The following is a 22377-nucleotide window of genomic DNA, read 5'->3' on the forward strand; positions in this document are numbered from 1 at the left end:
TCATTAGCTGTTTAAATATTGACAAAATAAGTGTAAAGTTAATAGGTCACTAGAATGTGCAGCCAATGGCTGTGTGGAATATAACAGTGTTCTACACTTCCATTTCTAACAGGAACTGAAAAGCTCAGTTTCTGAATGGAATTACAGGAAAAGGGGACAAAATAAATAATAAAAATTATATTGCAGATATGTGTGCGTGTATGTATGTGTATGTGTGTGTATGTATGTATGTATGTATGTATGTATGTGTATATATATATATATATATATATATATATATATATATATATATATATATATATATATATATATAATTTATCATTTTATTTTACCATCTCAAAATGTTTAATGTCCCTTTTTAAATTGTTGAAACGTAGTTACTACATACTGTATTCGCACATCTGATACCTAGGTCACAATTCTCCACACCACATGCCTGTCGAGAATCTTTTTTTTTAAATAAAATTATATTACATTTATTATTCTTGTGAGGCATGTCACTATCCACCATAAAACAGAGGAAGCTCTGTTTTTGAGCCAATGAGTAATCACTTCTTATAGTGAATTTTGTACATAGACATGCACTTGTTCCTTTTAGCTTCAATATTTAAAATAAACAGCTTTAACATAACCTTTTTATGAGAGATAATTTTAGTATATTTAGGTTTTGTTCTTCATTTGCATAAGACAACTTTGTTTCTTGTCCCTTTCAAACGAATATTAATTTTAACTGTACAGTCTACACCAGAATTGTTATTGTTTTAAAAGATAGATAATCCCTTTATTATCCATTCCCTAGTTTTGCATAACCAACACAGTTATAATACACTTTTTACCTCTGAATACCTTGTATATAAGCATCTGCAAGCTGCCCCCTTATTTCAGTTCTTTTGACAGACTTGCATTTTAGCCAATCAGTGCTGACTCCTAGGTAACTCCACTTGCGTGAGCACAGTGTTATCTATATGACACACATGAACTAACGTCCTCTAGTGGTGAAAAACTCATGCATTTAGATAAGAGGCAGCCTTCAAGGTCTAAGAAATTATCATATGAACCTCCTAGGTTTAGCTTTCAACTAAGACTATTAAGAGAACAAAGCAAAATTGGTTATAGAAGTAAATTCGGAAGTTGTTTAAAATTACATGCCCTATCTGAATCATGAAAGTTTATTTTGGACTTTACTGTCCCTTTTAAGCCCCTTTAATAATTTCTAACAATCTGTTAACTAATGATTTTTCAAACTTCAATTTCTTTTTACAAGCTGATTAATTCAACTTTTATGTTTTGTAGATGACTTCCATTTACCTCTTCGTGTCCTTCCACCTGTAACTGAGCCAACAAGTCCAAGGACAGCAGGGGGAGATTTGCACAGGACAAACGGACATTTCCGCTACTGTGGGGTAAAAACGATGGAGCTTTCAGACAGTGACAGACCTGTCAGCTTTGGTTCAACTTCTTCATCTGCCTCTTCCAGGGATAGTCATTGTTCATTTGGCAGTCGCATGACTCTTGCATCAAACAGTCATCTGGGTTTGTTTCATCAGGATAAGGAAGTAGGAGCTATAAAACTAGAACTGGTTCCTGCCCGACAATTATCAAATGATGACCTTCCAAGGAACTTCAGTAGAGAGCAATCTCATGGAAGCCCAAGGGAAAAAACAGCTGATGAGAGACAGAACGTGCCATGGAAAGCAGAGTCAAAAGGAACGGTCAAAAACTGTTCCAGGTCTGAAGTCATGGAGCCTGGAAGTCCAAAGCTTATGTATGTTGACAGAGTAGTTCAGGAAATTCTGCAGACTGAGAGGACCTATGTTCAAGACTTGAAAAGCATTGTTGAGGTAAAAAAAAAAAATGCTGATGATTTAATTAATTGACTTAAGTAATTTGAAAAACACTTACATATACTGTAAAATGTGAGTCTTTGAAGGCTTAAAGGGCCATGATAACCAAATGTTGAAACACTTGAAAGTGATGCAGCATAGCTGTAAAAAGCTGACTAGAAAATGTCACCTGAACATCTCTATGTAAAAAAGATATTTTACCTCAAAATGTCCTAAGTATTCACACCCCATTGCAAAGGTGTTTAAGCAGCAAATCCGTATGCCTGTCCTGTGACAGGCAAGGGAGTGAGCCTTGTGCACACTCATGTTATTTCCCTATTCAGTTTAAGGAAGTTTACTATGAAATATCACGATTTAAAGGGACAGTTAACTCAAAACATTTTCTCCCCTTTAATTTGTTCCCAATGAGCCACTTAACCTGCTGGAGTGTATTAAATTGTTTACAGGTAGCTCCTTTACCCTTATATTGGCATTTGAAATAGTTGATTTAGCATGTAGTTTCCCCACCTATTCTGAAAGTTTGTGGCCGCAGGTCCAAGCTATAGATGAGCTTTGTAAACACAGGCAGCAGAAAAAATTACACTCCCAGTGGGATATTGCAGAGATAAGGTAATAAAATGTTGATTTTCCATTGTTCTCTCCAAGTACTGGTGATTGTTTTATGGATAAGATAATATGTATAAGTACACAATGTGATACAGTAATGAGATATGATTATACCTACAAGCTCAACCCATTTTATTAGGTTGTGGATTCAAAACACAAAATAGGAGCTTTAATATACACAAATAACCCTTAAAAAGCCAATTTTCATATTTTTTTACTCGGCAGTTGGTAAAAAAAAGCAATTGTAAACACATTAAGGGGAAAACAATTTTACAGTATGCTGTCCCTTTAAAGGGACAGTACACTGTAAAATAGTTTTTCCATAAATGTATTTTAAATGACTTGTTATTCCAACTGCAGAGTATAAAATATTTGAGAAATTGCATTTTCGGGTTTATTTGTGTATCTGAAGTAGCTGGTTTTGTGCTTTGAAACCACAGCCTATTACAATGGGTTGAGCTTCAGGTAATATCAGATCTCATTATGTTATCACTTTTATGTACACAGACTTGCTTCCTTATCTTATATTTGTCTGGAACACCAAAGCTCAATACATAGAGAGAACAATGGAAAATTATCATTTTATTACTTAACTATCCTGCATCCCACTTGGACTGTAATCTCTTTTGCTGGTTGTGTTTACTTAGGCTTGTCAATAGCGTATACGCCAGTATCAAAACTTTCAGTATAGGTTGGGAAACCACAAGCTAAATCAGCTATTTCAAATGCTGAAATATGAGTAAAGGAGCTACTTGCAACCAATTTAATACACTCTAGCAGGTAAAAAGGATCATTGGGAATTATTTAAAGGGGAGAACGTTTTTGGGTGAACTGTCCCTTTAAGTGAAATCTCATAAGATCACAGTAAAAGAGTTCATGACCTCAACACTGTTGATGCTGATTGGCTGCTGTTCATTTCTTCCTGCAGCTGGGCTGTAGCTGAAGTATACATTTTTACACAGAACTTACTCTGCTGAGCTGAGGAAATTATGAGATAAAATATCTTAACATAGAGATGCTCAGGTGATATTTTCCTGTCAGCTTTTTACAGTTATGCTGCATCAGTTTTTCAAGTGATTTAGCATATGAGTATTATATCCCTTTAAATAGAATGTAATGATATTTGAACTACTGTGATGGCTGTGAGCCTGGGTCTGCTGGGTAATCCCACTCATTACCACATCCACGTGCCTCTCCCACAACACAAACACAGGATATCAAGACATTGTGCAATATGTTTCTCACAGATTAATAACACAGAAACATAGCTATTAAAGGGACATGGAACCCCACATTTTTATTTCATGATTCAGACAGAGCATACAATTTTTAGACAACTTTGTAATTTACTTTTCTTAACAAAGTTTCCTTTATTCTCTTAGTATCTTTTGTTAAAAAGCAGGAACGTAAGTTCAGGAGCGTTTGTGTCTAGAGCACTAAATGGCAGCGGTTCTGCAGTAATGTTATCCATTTGCAAGAACGCTAGATAACAGCACTATTTCCTGCTATGTAGTGTTCTAGACACCTACCTATGTATCTCTTCAACAAAGAATACCATGGGAACAAAGCAAATTTGATAATAGAAGTAAATTGGTAGCTTTTTAAAAAAAAATTGTATGCTCTGTCTAAATCGCAATATAAAATGTTGGGGTTTTATATCCCTTTAAAGGAACATTCCCAGTGCAAACTGTTCTGGGAATCTATAGCCTCAGAACAGCTAGAAAAGTAATTTTGTAGTACACGCTACATTTAATGAAATGGTTACTTTATTCATTTATATTTTGTCTGCCTATCTCTACAATCTCTGGAGGAGGCAGACACCAGTAAGTGGGTAGAGAACGTTTGATGGGCAGGTAGTGCATGGTGAGCACTAACTGGATACTTGCAAATGCTTTAAAGGGATATGAAACCCAATTTTTTTTTCTTCCATGATTTAGATCGAGCATTTTTTTTAATTTTCTTCTATTATTAATTTTTCTTTGTATCTTTTGTTGAAAAACAGGTATGTATTCTTAGGAGCCCCAGCCCCTTTCTGGAGCAGTGTATGGCAGCAATTTTGCAAGAATGTTAACCATTTGCAAGAGAGACTAGATGGCAGCACTATGTCCTGTTATGCAGTGCTTCAGATGCCTACCTAGGTATCTCTTCAACACAGTATATCATGGGAGCGAAGCAAATATGACAATAGAATTTAATTGGATTTTTTTATTTAATTGCATGATCTTTCAGAGTCAAAAGAAAATACTTGGGTTTGATATCCCTTTAAAGGGACAGTTAACACAAAAATTGTTAATGTTTAAAAAGATAGATAACTCCTTTACTACCCATTCCCCAGCTTTACACAAAAAACACAGTTATATTAATATACTTTATAACCTTTAAACCTCTAAATTTCTGTCTGTTTCTAAGTCCCTAAAGACAGCCCCTATGATCACATGATTTTGTATTTGCTTTTCACATCAGGGGAAGCTAGTTCATGTGAGCCATATAGATAAGTGTGCTGATGCCTGTGGATTCTAACAACACAGCACTTATTGGCTTAAATGCAAGTCAATAGTCGTGATCAAGGGGCAGTCAAAAGATGCTTTGATTCAAGGTAATTACAGAGGTAACAAGTATATTAATAAAACCATGTTTTCTCTGCAAAACTGGGGGAGGGTAATATAAAGATTATCTATCTTTTAAAACAATAATAATAATAAAAAAAATTGAGTTGACTGTCCCTGGCTCTGTGCACACTCCTGAGCCAATCTCAGAGATAAGCAGCTTTTTATTTGTTTATTTTTACCCCCAGAATAGTTTGCTCTGAAATATCCTCTGTGTGTGATTTCTTAAAGGGACAGTCTATACCAGAATTTGTATTGTTTAAAAAGATATCATTTTATTACCCATTCCTCAGTTTTGCATAACCAACACAGTTATATTAATATACTTTTTACCTATGTGATTACCTAGTATATAAGCCTCTGCAGATTGCTCTCTTATTTCGGTTCTTTTGAAAGACTTTCATTTTAGCCAATCAGTGCAGACTTATAAATAACTTCACGGGAGTGAGCACAATGTTTCCTATATCGCTCACATAAACTGCCAAGAATTGCTGAGATAAGAAGTGGCCATCAAGCTTAGAAATTAGCATATGAGCCTACCCAGGTTTGAGCCTACCCAGGTTTAGCTTTCAACAAAAAATACCAACAGAACAAAGCAAAATTGATTATAAAAGTAAATTGGAACGTTGTTTAAAATTTCATGACCTATCTGAATCATGAAAGTTTAATTCTTATTAGACTTGCCCTTTTAACAGATATGGTTTCCAAACTCACTTAGCTTGCAGCAAAGTAGACCAACTGAATTTAAAATGACAGAATAGACACACGAAGTATGCAATTTCAGAAGAAAATCCCCACTTTTTTTTTTTAAAGGGACAGTAAACCTACCAAATACTGTTATATAATTCTGCACTATGTAGAATTATATAACATTAGCTTAGCGCCAAGGTACTAAAGCAAAGGACTACAGGGATATTTTACTACGAAAATTGAATTTTACAGAACGCCGCTCCTGGCTCTGAGTGGCTCTGTTTTTTTGTTTTTTCTCCCAAGCGCATTGCAGGCACACTGTAGTTACAGCCGGCCTGATCACTCTATTAAACTCCAATGTAGTTCGCTCCCGCTACCAGACCCGGAAGCAAGCTACATTGAGTTTAATAGTGCGATCGAGCCGGCTGTGACTAGACAGCGTGCCCACGATGCGCTTAGGAGAAAAAAACAGACCCGTTCCGTAAAATTCAATTTTCGTAGTAAAATATTTCTGTAGTCCTTTAGCTTAGCACCAAGTTTCTAAAGCAATGTTATATAATTCTACACTATGTGCAGAATTATATAACATTATTTGGTAGGTTTACTGTCCCTTTTAATGATTAATGTCAAATAGAAGCCTGGAAATATACAGATGTATTTAATTATACAAGTTGCTTAATTATTGAAAAAAAAATAAGTGTAAAGTTAGCTCCATAAAGCGGTGCAGCCAATTTGGAAACTAGATTTCCTTCTCTGCGGAGGCCAATTAAGGACAATTGTGAATCACTAGAGTGTGAAACAACAAATGAATGTGTCAAATATAGAAGTCTTAAAGAGACAGTAAATTCCATAAGATGTTTATATAACCTGTTGTTTAGTTATGCATAACGAAACAATTAGCAATATATTTTCATTATTTTGCCCCCTTTTCATGTACTTTAGCTCTGAAAATTCTCAGAGCTTAAAATGCACCATGCTGATTTCTCAAGCTAGCCCTGCAATACATCTGTCCCTATTTGCTTTATCAGATAGCAACTGCAACACAATATATTTTAGGCAAATGGTGGCTGGAATTTGGCTATTTAAAAAGTATGTGAATTTGTTGTTTAGACTTGATTGATATGTTCTAGAGCAATGCAACAGAAGTGTCTTATAATTACAAGGTGTTTGCCGCTTTTAAAGGGATATTAAACCCAATTTTTTTTCTTTCATGATTTAGATAGAGCATGCAATTTAAAGCAACATTCTAATTTACTCTTATCATTTTTTTCTTCATTTGCTTGGTATTTTTTTTTATAAAAAAAAGCAGGAATGTAAGCTTAGGAGCTAGCCCATATTTGGTTCAACATCCTGGTTAGTGCTTGCTGATAGTTGGCTAATATTTAGTTAAATTACAGAAAATGGTGACAAAATAAATACATTATATTGCAATTTTTATTACTATACATAATTTTCTTAAAGGGATAGTAAACTCAATTTTTTCTCTTTCATGATTCAGATAGAGCATGCAATTTTAAGCATTTTTCTAATTTACTCCTATTATTAATTTTTATTTATTCTCTTTGTCTCTTTATTTGAATGTAAGCTTAGGAGCCGGCCCATTTTTGGTTCAGAACCTGGGTAGCGCTTGCTAATTGGTAGCTACATTTACCCACCAATCGGCAAGCACAACCCAGGTGCTGAACCAACAATGGGCCGACTCCTAAGCTTAACATTCCTCCTTTTCAAATAAAGATACCAAGAGAATTAAGAAAATTTAATAGGAGTAAATTAGAAAGATGCTTAAAATTGAATGCTGTATCTGAATCATGAAAAAAAAATGTTGGGTTTACTATCCCTTTAATTGGTTGAAATTACATTTGACTTTTTCCTATTATTTAAGTTATTTGAATAGCGCCACAAAATTCCGTAGTGCAGGATCTTTAACATAAAGTAGTTTAACAAAATGTTCCCTCTGAGCTAGTAACTTTTATCCCCTGACTATTAAATCTATAAATGTTCTCTCTCACATTTACTCACTTTTATACTCAAACAATTTTTATTTTGTTTTCTTTACTCCTGATATTTCCATGTGTATGAGCTGTTGATTTTTTTTTTTTTTTTTTTTTTTTGCTTTACTTGGGAATTTGTGTGTGTTTTGAATGGATTATCTACTCAACATGTTGGGTCACTTACATTCACATAGTGAATATCCCCCTAGGTAAAATTCCACAATAAACCTTGTGTATTCTGTTTCTTTTAATAATATCTAAGTGAGAGTTTTAAATAAAGCTGAGTGTGATTATAGGCTTTCACATTGCTGTTATTGAATAGTGACTGCTTTGTAAGATGGACAAACCATCTGACAAAGCCTTTTGCCACTTGTGATAATTGCAGACTGCTGCTTACTGGTTATTTTTATGTTTGTCAGTTCTAATTGCAGATGGCTTCAAGGGACATTAAATATCTTCTGCTTTTGTTAAAATAAATTGTTTTTTTTTTTGTTCCATACTCTCTAGAAAAAAATCAGTTACCTAGGTTTACAAAATTCCTAAACCATCTTTTTGACTTGCATCATTTGCAGGTCACAATTTGCTTTTTTTACCTCTTCTAGGGCGCATGGGGCAAGCATAATTTTCTAACAAAAGCAAGAGGTATTTAATGTGTATTTTTATAGGCATTACAAGAAAGAGAAAATGTTTGGTTTTCATGTCCCTTTAGGGTATACTATGCAATTTCTAGAGACTTTTTTTTTCTTTTTCTAATTTTCATCTATGCTTAAACGTTCTCTTAGGGCTTGATTTATCACGATGGGGTGGACAGGGGAATATATATGTGCCCCATCCACCCCAGCTCACCCCTGGCGGGCAGCAATCCGCTACAAGAATTTTAAGATTTTGCGCTCTCGTGCAATCCTGCCCGTGAACAGCCAATCACAAGCGGGCAGGAGCGGTTAATCTTGTCTGTCGGACGAGACCGGGGAGATTTAAATTCTTGATAAATCAAGCCCTTAGTGTATATGTCAACAAGATGCAATCTCATGGCTTTTTATATGATAGAGAGTATATCATCCTGTAAAGGGGATTGCACTTTAAAGCAAAACGCACTGCAAATCTTACACAAAATTACCTGGTGCATTGGTCACAGTGAATACAGAGTACTTCTGGGAAAAGGCAAGCAGGGATACTTGCTCAGATTTGATAATTTTCTATACAGTAATTCTAAGGCTCTTTCTTCTATGAAATGGAGGATTTTAATTTCATGCTTTTATCGCCATAATTCAAATTAGTATTTTTTTTTTATTTATCCTTTGTTAAAAAACATTTCTAGGTAGACTCTGAGTAGCAATGCACTGCTGTGATCTAGTTGGTAAGTGGTGGCTACACATGGATGCCTTTTTGTTATTGGCTGACCAAATATCTTTATCTAGGTCCCAGTTAGAGCATTTTATTATTGTGTATAATACATTAGAGTATTTGCTTTTTGTGTTTTTATGTCCCTTTAAGGTTTTTTGCTTCAGAATAACAGATCACTTTATTAGATTTCATAGCTCTGCTTTTATGCTTGCTCATTTAAACGGATGAGTAAACTTTTATGAGGCGTATCTAGTTCTAAATGTAGTAATATTTTTAAATCAAATATCACATTCTTTGTTACTTTACATAGACTCAATACTTTTTTTTACCCCCTTCCATTTGCCTTATCTGTTCTACTATTTTCCAGTTTAAATGGTTTTCTGGTTGTTTTCCAAATATAAAGTCCAGTGTTTGACTTAGAAGCATTTTCATTCAAGATGTACGTTGCTGCACTTTTTCATGTAATATCTGGGTGGTCTGGCATTAACTGAAATGTACAAAGAAAATCCACATTTGTCTAAATATTGTACAGCAATATAATCTTAATACAGTTTTTGATTCAGGGGCCAGGACTGACTGTCTACCCAACCATGTGCTCTCTGGTTAACAACACTTTTTAAAGGGACATTAAAGTCATTGTAATATGCATAGTGTGTATATATAGGGACATTCTACAATAGATTTTTTATTGTTTTAAAAGATACATAATCCCTTTTATTACCCATTCCCCAGTTTTGCATAACCAATACAGTTATGTTAATATACTTTTTACCTCTGTGCTTACCTTGTATCTAAGAACCTTCTGACAGCCCCCTGATCTCATGACTGTGACTATATAAAATCTATTGCGTTGCATTTAGTATTGTGTTGTGCTAAATCTTAACTAACTTCCCGGGCGTTAACATAGTGTTATCTATATGGCCAAGGCATGAACTAACAGTCTCAGCGAAAAGCAATTTAAAAAGCATGTGATAAGAGGCAGCCCTCAAGGGCTTAGAAATTTGCATATGAGCCTACCTAGGTTTAGTTTCAACTAAGAATACCAAGAGAACAAAGCAAGTTTGATGATAAAAAAAAAATGGAAAGTTGATTAAAATTACAAGTCCTATCTAAAAAATTAAAGTTTAATTTTGACTAGACTGTCCCTTTAAGCACTGAATAGAGTGCACATTAACCACATGGAAAATACATATTTTATAACAGTTTGAGCAGTACATACCCCTTGAAAGCCTAAAGATCTTCTCTTCATTGCTATATGCAATAAGGGACATATATAAATGACCTCCAGAACTGATAAAGCAATTAATGTGTTGAATATTTGTATGGTTATGATTTTAAATCCTTCAGTATCCACTCCACCATTTTTAGGTCAATGGAAAAAAAAAAAAAAGTTAAATACAGAATGTTGTGTCTTTTCTGTTTTACAAAATCAGACATTTTATGGAGAATTGCATTTTGAGCTTAAAGGGAATGTGTACTGAAAATGTGTTTACCTTAAAGGCACAGTCTACTCCAGAATTTGTATTGTTCAAAAAGATAGATAATCCCTTTATTACCCATTCCCCAGTTTTGCGTAATCAACAGTTATTTTAATATATGTTTTACCTCTGTGATTACCTTGTACCTAAGCCTCTGCAGACTGCCCCATTATTTCAGTTTTTTTGACCGACATGCATTTTAGCCAATCAGTGCTGACTTATAGGTAACTCCACAGGAGTGTGCGCAATGTTATCTATGGCACACATTAACTAGCAATGTCATGTCTAGCTGTTAAATACTGTAAAAATGTACTGGTATAAGATGCGGCTTCAAGAACTTCAAAATTAGCATAAACTTTCAACAAAGAATACCGAGAGAACTAAGCAAATTTGATGATAAAAGAACATTGGAAAGTTGTTTAACCCTTTAGTGACCACAGTACTTTTCAATTTTCATACCGTTTGGGACCAGGGCTATTTTTACATTTCTGCGGTGTTTGTGTTTAGCTGTAATTTTCCTCTTACTCATTTACTGTACCCACACATATTATATACCGTTTTTCTAACTTTGACCCCCAAAATCTGTTGCACATCTAAAACCACCAAAAAAACACCCTTGCTAAATAGTTTCTAAATTTTGTCCTGAGTTTAGAAATACCCAATGCTTACATGTTCTTTGCTTTTTTTGCAAGTTATAGGGCAATAAATACAAGTAGCACTTTGCTATTTCCAAGCCATTTTTTTTTTCTTCAAAATTAGCAATAGTTACATTGTAACACTGATATCTGTCCGGAATCCCTGAATAACCCTTTACATGTATATATTTTTTTTAGTAGACAACCCAAAGTATTGGCCCATATATATTTCATGCCATCATTTCACCACCAAATGCGATCAAATAAAAAAAAATCGTTCACTTTTACACAAACGACTTTTTCACAAACTTTTTGTTTCTCACTGAAATTATTTACAAACAGCTTGTGCAATTATGGCACAAATGGTTGTAAATTCTTCTCTGGGATCAACTTTGTTCAGAAATAGCAGACATCCGTATATGGCTTTGGCATTGCTTTTTGGTAATTAGAAGGCCTCTAAATGCCGCTGCGCACCACACTTGCATTATGCCTGGCAGTGAAGGGGTTAATTAGGTAGCTTGTAGGGTTAATTTTAGCTTAGTGTAGAGATCAGCCTCCCACCTGACACATCCCACCCCTGATCCCTCCCTGACCCCTCTCAAACAGCTCTCTTCACTCCCCCACCCCACAATTGTCTCCGCCATCTTAAGTACTGGCAGAAAGTCTTACAGTACTAAAATAAAAGGCGCTATTTTAAAAATAAAAATATATATATATTCTGCAGTGTAGGACCCCCCCTTAGCCCTCAACCTCCCTGGTCCCTCCCCCCAAACAACTCTCTAATCCTCCCCCTCTACCTATTTGCCGCCATCTTGGGTACTGGCAGTACCCAGTTTGCCATACAGTTAGCTTTTTTTTTTATTTAAAAAATAAATTTAAAATCCCAATTTTTCTGTAGTGTAGCTGCCCCCCTTCAATAACCTACCCCGCCACCCCCTCCCAGATACCTTGGATAACATTTATCCCTCCCCCCTCTCTCCCTCCTTCCCTTTTACCCTTTACAAGTTCCATAGTGTAGTGGTACCACTCGCCCCCGTGCGTGCGCCCGCTACCCTTTACCGGATATCCTCCAGTGATGTGCCACCCACCAGCCTCCCTGCAATGGCTCCCACCCACCAATGATCTGCACCATCGCTGGCCGATGCAGAGAGGGCCACAGAGTGTCTCTCTCTGCATCGGTGGGTAAAAAAAGGTATTGCAGTGATGCCTCAATATCGAGGCATCACTTCAATACCTTGAAAGCGTCTGGAAGCGATCACAATTGCTTCCACTGCTTGAAACCCCAGAGAACGTGTCAGGCACGTCCTTGGTCCTTAACTGTATTTTTTTTTTTTTTTTTTGTAGGACGTGCCTGACACGTCCTCTGTTGCCAAGGGGTTAAAATTGCATGCCCTGTCTGACTAGCCTGTCCCTTTAATGTGTTTCCATGGACTTGTTGTTGTTCCAGCTGCAGAGTATAAAATGTATGATACATTGCTTATTTTAATTTATTTTTGTATTTAAAATAGCTGCTTTTTTTCTTTGAGGTTGCTGGGAAATCAGATATTTCATCACTTTCTGTACACACATGCTTCTTTATATTATCTCTGTCTGTAAACGAAAGCCCAAAACTTAGAATAACTGAAAATTAACATTGTAATGCTCATCTCTTATACCGCCTACTAGGAGTGTAATTTCTTTTGACTATGTTTGCATAGCTTTTCTTTAGTCTATACTTAAAGGAACATTATACACTAGATTTTTATTTGCATAAATGTTTTGTAGATGATACATTTTATATAGCCTATACAGCTTAAAGGGACAGTCTACACCATAATTTGTGTTTTAAAAGATAGATAATCCCTTTATTACCCATTCCCCAGTTTTGCATAACCAACACTGTTATATTACTATACTGTTAACCTCTGTGATTATCTTGTATCTAAGCCTCTGCAAACTGCCCCTTTATTTCAGTTCTTTTGACAGACTTGCTGTTTAGCCAATCAGTGCCTGCTCCCAGATAACTTCACGTGCACGAGCACAGTTATCTATATGAAATACATGAACTAACACCCTCTAGTGGTAAAAAATGTTAAAATGCATTCTGAAAAGAGGTGGCCTTCAAGGTCTAAGAAATTAGCATATGAACCTCCTAGGTTAAGCTTTCAACTAAGAGTACCATGAGAACAAAGCAAAATTGGTGATAAAAGTAAATTGGAAAATTGTTTAAAATGACATGCTCTATCTGAATCATGAAAGTTTATTTTGGCCTAGACTGTCCCTTTTAAATAACATTTGGCTGATTTTCAGACTCCTAACCAAAGTTTTAAGAGAATACTGACGTATACCTACTCCAGCTTGCTCCTGTTTGTGTGAAGGCTTTTCATATGCAGAGGGAGGGGGAGTGTCTGCTATTTCCCACTTGCAGTGGGTGTTCCAGCTACCTTTTTAACAGTGCTCAACTGGGAGCTTCTAAGTAAGTTTTTAAATGGGTTTTATACTGGATTTTTAGATCAGTATCTGTGCATATTATTCTTTTATAGGCATATTATTCTTTATAGTAGTGTCTATTACATGCAGTTAAATTAAATTTGATGTATACGGTCCCTTTAAGTACAGCAACTTTCAGTATAGGTAGGGATACAACAAGCAAAATCAGCTATTTAAAATGCCGAAATAAAGTAAAAGGAGCTATTTGTAAACAATGTAATACATTCTAGCAGGTAAAATAGATCATTTGAAATAAAGGGGGGTAAACTGACCTTTTTAATGTCTTTTTTTAAAGTTCTTTCTCCTATCCTGAAATTGGTTCCCTAATTTTACTGCAGACTTCAGTAGACAAGGCTTTTGTCTTCATGTTACGGTTTAACTTCTCTTTATGTTCTGGTTTCTCTCAAATTTTATATATTATTTAGTCTCTGCATGTCACATTTTATTTTTTAAAGGAACAATAACACTTATTGTTTTTTTGTTAAAAAAAAAAAAAAAAAAAGTGCTTTGTCCCACAATCCCCAGTAAGGCCAAAAACGCAAAATAGAACTGTTAGTTTTTTCAAAATTCTGCAAATTGACTAAACCTGCTGTTTGATGTGCAGCATTTGCAGGTTACGTTCAGAAACGCATGTGCCCACTGTCACAGACACACGCACCCTTTTTAAGCCTCATAAATGCATGTGCCCACAGTCGCAGACAAACGCACATGCTCGCAAATTTGCTGGTTGTCCAGATTTTACCTGGAAAGTCCTGCCATGTGGTAATATTTTTCTTAGGGTCTGAAGCAAATTTGATTATAGAAGTAGATTGTAAAGTTGTTTTAAACTGTGGTTTATCTGAATAATAAAAAAAAAATTGTGTTTCCTGTCACTTTAGTCATTTTTTCTTGGTGTTATAGTGCCCCCTACTCTCCTTTTGGGGATTGTTTTTGTTTTAGACATTTTGTGGAGTGCATAAATACTTCAAATTGCAGTTATGGAAATGACAAAATATTGTTTTCCTGTTCTTCACAGCCATGAAGACTGCTCATAAAAATACTGTTTCCTTCACCAATTTGTGTCAGCACTTAGCAGCCATAAAGTCTATTGCACAATCGAACAGCTCTTAAAGGGTAATGAATTGCAAAAAAACTTTCATCTTTGAGAGAGAATGTGATTTTTAAGTTTTTAGTTTACATTTATCACCCCCCCCCCACACACACACACACACACACACAGACTAAAGCATTTTAGTCCCTTTAAAAATGTTTGTCATAGGCTCCTGATTACTCTTGTAGACATTTTACATACATTTGTCAAACACTGGAGAAGTATTGAAAAAAAAGTTAAAAACAATGGATAAGCGGAAATGTGACTTGTGGATACAAACAGAAGTATTTTATCAGTAGAGCATGATTTTGAATTAGACCTCCCGAGATAGAGGAAGAAAGTGAAGTATGTGTGAAATGTCATTTTCTGCAATGCCTGGGGTCCTTGAAATGAAACCTGTCTATACCCTTCAGCTATATGAAAAAAGGCTGAGTATCATATTTTTGTGAAGGACCCACACTGTAGATTTATAGGTCTAACCCTGTTGTGGAAGAAAGACATTTATATTCCTTACAGAAGTAGTCTGAATCCAAGACATGTTTGTGTAGGCTGTAGGTCTTAGTATACCTATCGTATTCCCAAGTCACCAGTACTTAAAGGGACAGTGTACTGTAAAATTGTTTTAACCTTAAAGTGATTGTAAAGTTTCCTAACTTAACCCACACTATATACAATTAGACTGCAAAATGGGGGACTTTCATTTATTACATTTTTCAAACACGCTTTATTTGAAAAATATTTACCATTTTGTGAATGATTCCATCTTACTGATGCTATGACGAATTGGGCTTCATCCAATCATTACCCTCAATATTTTTAACTCTTATTTGCCTGATATATTTCTCACTGGGGCCCAGGGATACAAGGTGGGATCATGTTTGTGTCTTATACAAACAGGGATTATTGATTAGTAATAAAATTAAAAGGAAGGTAAAGTCACAATTAAACGTTCATGATTCGGATAGAGCACGCAGTGGTATAAAACTTTCCAATTTACTTCTATTTGCTTCATTCTTTTGGTATCCTTTGTTAAAAAGTCTGATCCAGGGCAGCAATGCACTGGGAGCTACCTGAACCCATTGGGTTAGCCAATCACATGGCATATAAATGCAGCCACCATTCACCACCTACCTCCCAGTAGTGCTCCATTTTTTTACATAGATATAACTTGAATTTTAAGTTTAGGTACTTTTTTTTTTTTTTTTTCGTGTTTCATAAAAAGCATACAATTTTAAACAACTTTCTCATTTACATTTTCTTCGCTTTCTTATCAGTTGTTGAAAAGCAGGAAAATAAGCTCAGGAGTGTGCACGTGTCTGCATTACTATATGACAGTATTAGCAAGAGCACAAGATGGCCACACTATTTCCTGTCAAGTAGTGCTTCAGACATGTGCACACTACCTACCTAGATATCTCTTCAACAAAGAATAATATGAGAACAAAGCAAATGTTATAATAGACGTAAATTGGAAACTTTTTTTAAAATTGTATTCTCTGTCTGATTAATGAAAGAAAGAATTTGGGTTTTATGTCACTTTAAGTTATGAGGCACAGTTCTAGAGTAATAAATGTTTTGTGGAATCCTTTCTTTCTACAAAAAAATCTGAGAAATATATAGGACTGTGATAAAGATTTATTGCTTAAGACGGGCTGGGCCCAATATAGGGTTGGAACTAGCGGGTTGGTACAGTATTTGGCTATTCAGAAGGTTTCGACTGAGATTAGGTTTTCAGAGAGAGAGATAATTATATACAGATAGTTATAATGTATTTATAAACCTTATACCTAGTTGGAATTTAAGGAGCGACAGTGATATCGAGTTTTATGCCTCTCTTCACTGGCTTCAGGAAGTTATATCCCTACATTGGTACCCTACTTACTGTGTAAGTGTCTATATGCATGTATAAACTCTATCAGCCCACATTTTTTCATTATAGATGAATGTTAAACAAAAGTAATTAAAACTTATTGAAAGACAAGTGAATCTTCTAACTGCTTCTGTCTGTACTTATGCTTTAATGATCTATAAGAATGCAGGACAGGCAGATGTTCTCATTTTGCTTTGTTCTGAAGAATGAGACTGATTAATAACTGGACTGTATTCATAACCAGCTGCTAAGGGGTGGGGGGGGGGGGCAGGACAAAATCAATTTAATTCCTCTTCTCCCTTTGGTTTTTGAGTTAGTAGGATTACATTTGCTTCTTTATAAGAGAGGACATGCACATCACATAGTTAGTCCATGTCTTCCTTTCAAATGATGTGTGTATAAATCATAGATCTTTGTCAGCCTGGCTTGGTGCAGTGTTTGGCTGTTCAGAAGGTTTGGGTGGTCCAATAAAGAAACATTGCACTTCGGAATTGGATTGAGATTAGGTATATATATATATATATATATATATATATATATATATATATATATATATATATATATATATATATATATATATATATATATATATATATATATATATATATATATATATATTTGACTATTACAAATCCAATTGAAATTCACGTTTGAACAGGAACACCTAAGAATCTGGTGTGGAAAATAGACTAATTATAGCAAATATTGAGGTATTGCATGTGTTGGTAACCTTAATATTAATTCAGTAAATCTTTTCACCGTTCTTACAGGACCACTCTTATATGTAAGTAACTCTATTTACCGAGATGTTAATATATTAGACTTTTAGGTGGTGTACTGTAATAGAAGATATGCTGTAAAAAAATAGAGCACAAATTAGAGTACAAAGTGGGTGATCTACAGATCTTCCAGTACTATGGAAGTATATGCAGTTATACATTAGTCTCAACTGATATGATAAACATTAAAATAAAATTAACCGCATTAGATATTAATAAATTCTCAATAGTATAGATGTGAGAGAAACTGCACAATAATTGTGATGGTTATGGCTAAGTGTGTGTCACTTCATATACAATGCACTAGAATCTCAAAACTACTAAAATGCAACGAGTATTATACATACAGATAGACATAAAATATACTGCAATATAAAATAAGAGAAATATGCTGTATAGTAGTCAAATTAAAGTCCACTATAATAAGAAAGCATCAGGTCTCATGTATTCAGTCCAGGAGACAGATTAATCCAAAGTGTCAGTTAAGAAAAGAAAAACCCTCAGGGTAGCTACTTACACTCCTTACCCCCAATCAATATGAGGTAAGTGTCGCGCAGTGTAGGGAGAGTCTTTCCAAAACACCCTGGATAGTTGATTCAGGATGATGAGTCCAGCTGCAATATCCAGTCATATGGCAATTCTCATGAAAAACAGAAGATAGAAGAATAATAATAGTGCAACACTGTATATACATGTCACACACATATTTATTATAAATTTAGCTGCTCACATTAAAAAACTTAAATGGCATATGAGGTAATCAAAAAACATATAAAAACGTTTATTTTAATTTTAATGTTTATCATATCAGTTGAGACTAATGTATAACTGCATATACTTCCATAGTACTGGAAGATCTGTAGATCTTCCACTTTGTACTCTAATTTGTCCTCTATTTTTTTACAGCATTACTTCTATTACAGTACACCACCTAAAAGTCTAATATATTAACATCTCGGTAAATAGAGTTAACTTACATATAAGAGTGGTCCTGTAAGAACAGTGAAAAGATTTACTAAATTAATATTAAGGTTACCAACACATGCAATACCTCAATATTTGCTATAATTTGTCTATTTTCCACACCAGATTCTTAGGTGTTTCTGTTCTAACGTGAATTTGAATTGATTGGTGATAGTCAAGTTCGCCCTTCAGTTCTATCATTTCTCTTTGTTTCTATATCTGTACCCTATCAAACTAGGAGTATATGGGGATACCCCAGGTTTGATAGACTTAGGGCAGAAAATGAAAAATGTTGTTCCTGAGGTCCTTTTCTGCGCCATAGTTCTTTATATACTGTATGTGTGTGTGTGTGTGTATGTGTGTGTGTGTGTGTATATATATATATATATATATATATATATATATATATATATATATATATATAATCAAGAAATATACAGGAGGGACGCAGCTGCTATGAGCTAATTCAAGAAATAAAGTGATATAGCAAATACAACTATATCTACAATATCAGAGTAAATAGTGGTGCAGACCCTTTAAATAATTTGTTATGGAGTAGCGACAGGAGAGAAACATCGAGGAAAATAATCCAGGATAAAGAAGACAGGGATTTCAGCACTCTTTTGAATAAATAAATTTAATTTTTTAGCTCACAATATACATAGTAGTAAGTAACCTGTATTGAACGCGAAGGAGGCGTTCTCCATCGCAATGTGAACACTGAGACAAAGAATTTAGTATCAATTGCAACCTATGCATAAAGTCAGAGTACCGGAGTATAGGAATAGTAGCAGTGTCTTAATATAAACAATCAAACCTGACCAGTCAGGGATATGTGAGTATACCATGAGGAAAAGGCTATAGCTTAAAGTGATGAAATAGCAGTACAATCAAAGGCATGCCAAACCTTCTACACCCTGCTGCTTGCAGCACCTCATGAAGCGTACTTCAGAATATAGAGGTCATTGCTGGGCAGGTAAAGGTTCAATGGGATCTAAGAAGAGGATGGCAGTCTTCGACATAATAAGCCATACAAAGCAAGGCATGCAAATACTGTGCATACAAATAATACAGTATATTCAGAGGAGACGCTACACAGACCTACTACACCCTGCTGCTAATGGCACCTCATAGAAGAGGTATAACACCGGGCAGGTTAGAAGATGGGATCTAAGTGGTCGGTGAAGTCGTGCCCTCTAGATATGTACAGTACAGCAAATATGGATATACTGAAAATAAGCGGCATATGCAATGTTTGTACACAATTTACACGGATAGCTGTCAGAAGTCGTATGTGTCAGTTCATTAGAAAGTTCAAGCAAGATGTGCAAGCAGTAGCGGTTAATGTCCAGCAAGCAAGCAGTTATAAGAATGCACAGGAAAGGCTGCTCGTCAGTGTATGGGCGTATGCCTAGTCCACAAATTCTTGTTGATTGCTCTAATGAAATTATATTGGCCCCCTCGACAGGGTAGCACTCAGAACGGGTGCACAGTATGATAGCTGACAAGCACAGCTCATTAGCAGACAGTATCAGAAAGCCATACGACCTTATTATTATACTAGGTATAAAAAGATATGTTGTGCCGTCTCATGCCTTTGTGTAGTGGCAGCAAGTTGCTCCAAGATCAATTTCTTCGTTATGCCTGCTTAATCCTTGGGTCCATGTATTGAAGTGGGCCTCACCCATGCGAACAAATACACATCACGTGATCCGGTCGGCTGAGCCAATGCCGACGCGCGTTTCACCCGCTCGTCCAAAGTTTAGACCGGGCTTCGTCAGGGCGTGATACTTCAGAGATCCTTACGTCCTCATTTATACAGGTAGTTGTTGACGCCTCTGCTGGAGGGTGAAAATATTGCAAGAGACACTGATGTGCCAAAATATAAAGGAAGAAACCTTATATGTAACAAGGTTAATGAAATAAGATGTATAAAATTAAATTAAACACACACTGATACAATAAAGAAAGAATGTACAATTAGAAATCTTTGCTTTTAAGTGTGCAAGTAAGGTACAATTAATAATATATAGGCATAGGATGCAAGAATTGGACAAGAAATCACATACAAGCCAGTGGATCATATTTTTAAAGAAAACAGGCCATATCTATTCTATCATTTAGGCCTACAGGTAATTGTGTCTCCAAGATTGAGATCCACCTGCACTCTTTTCGAAGGAGGACCTTATCATTGTCCCCTCCTCTATTGTTTGTAATACCCCTATCTATTCCAATGAAGGAGAGGGAGTAAGGATTACATCCATGGACCAGTTCATAATGTTTTGCAACATTGCTTTTGGAGTTCTTGTTTTTGACATCATCTCGATGCTCAGTTATACGATCCTTGATAGCCCTCCTAGTTTTGCCCACGTAAAAACGTGGGCAACTACAGGAAAGAAGGTAGATGACCCCCTAAGTGTTACAATTTACAAAATGTTTTAATTTGTATACTTTGCCTGTGTGTGTGGTAAAATTTTTGGTTTTAACCATATATTTACACGCCACACACCTACCACAGGGGTGGTTTCCACTGGATCTATGTTTGGTAAGCCAGTCTGATTGCTTTTGTGCTGACACATATTGGCTTCTTACCAATTTATCTTAGGTTAGGTGCCCTTCTAGCTGTAATATTAGGGAATTCACCAACCTCTTGAGATACTCCTTCATCACTAAGGAGAACATGCCAGTTTTTAGCCATGATCTGCCTCAAAGCAGTCAAATGGCAATTATAGTCTGTGATCAGTCTTATTTTAGATTCAGTGGCCTTCTCTTTAGGTACAAGAAGATGTTCTCTGTTCACATGAGCTGCACCATTGAGAGCCCCCTTTACAGTTCTCTTCGAATAACCCCTATCTATGAACCTTTTTTCCATCTCTATTGCATGTTGGAAATATTTTCCTTTTGTAGAGCAATTTCGGCGTAACCTAAGGAATTGGCCTTTAGGTATGCCCTTCTTAAGGTGGTCAGGGTGATGGCTTGATGCAAGGAGTAAACTGTTAGTTGCAGTAATCTTGCAAACATTTTCTGTTGCCAAAAGTCCCTGATCAGCCTTAATTTTTATATCCAAGAAAGATATTTCTTCCCTACTGAATTGTCGGGTCAGTGAGATGTTTTTATACTTAACATTGAGATTGTCTACAAATTCTTTCAACTTGTGTTCAGAACCCTCGCATATGAGGAAAATGTCATCCACATATCTTAGCCATATGTGGATATTCTCCTCAAAGAGAGGGTTCTGATACACATCTTCCATCTCCCAGACACCGAGGTGGAGACACGCATACGTGGGAGCACAAGTGGCTCCCATCGCTGTCCCTTGTTGTCCCTTGTTGTTGGGTGTAAATTTTATTGTCGAACATGAACACATTATTTGTGAGTATGAACCTTAGGAGTTGTATCACAAAGTCTGTGTGTTCAAGGGCATTCATCCCTCGCATCATGAGGAAGTGTTTGCATGCCCGTATGCCTACCTCGTGAGGGATTGATGAATACAATCCCTCTACATCCAGGCATGCCTTTGATTGTACTGCTATTTCATCACTTTAAGCTATAGCCTTTTCCTCATGGTATACTCGCATATCCCTGACCGGTCAGGTTTGATTGTTTATATTAAGACACTGCTACTATTCCTATACTCCGGTACTCTGACTTTATGCATAGGTTGCAATTGATACTAAATTCTTTGTCTTGGTGTTCACATTGCGAGGGAGAACGCCTCCTTCGCTTTCAATACAGGTTACTTACTACTATGTATATTGTGAGCTAAAAAATTAAATTTATTTATTCAAGAGTGCTGAAATCCCTGTCTTCTTTATCCTGGATTATTTTCCTCGATGTTTCTCTCCTGTCGCTATTCCATAACATATATATATATATATATCTATCAATGTAAATATTTGCGTAGGAAAGTAGCACATCTAGGCAAGATTCCCTACTCGCTTTTTCCCAGAAATACCTCATATACAATGTTACCAATGCACAAGAGAATTCTGGGTAAGATATGCAAATTAGA

General features: G+C 35.7%; 1 protein-coding gene across 1 annotated transcript in view; it reads left to right on the forward strand.

The window, feature by feature from the left end:
- The first annotated feature begins 1412 nt into the window (after positions 1 to 1412).
- Positions 1413 to 22377, forward strand: part of PLEKHG1 (pleckstrin homology and RhoGEF domain containing G1) — a 121952-nt gene continuing 100987 nt past the window's right edge. Inside the window, exon 1 of the mRNA XM_053711831.1 lies at positions 1413 to 1841. Within this exon, the coding sequence (XP_053567806.1) occupies positions 1413 to 1841 (429 nt within the window). The remainder of the gene's footprint in view (positions 1842 to 22377) is intronic.

The sequence above is a fragment of the Bombina bombina genome, chromosome 4 (genome assembly GCF_027579735.1).
Source record: "Bombina bombina isolate aBomBom1 chromosome 4, aBomBom1.pri, whole genome shotgun sequence".
Taxonomy (NCBI): domain Eukaryota; kingdom Metazoa; phylum Chordata; class Amphibia; order Anura; family Bombinatoridae; genus Bombina; species Bombina bombina.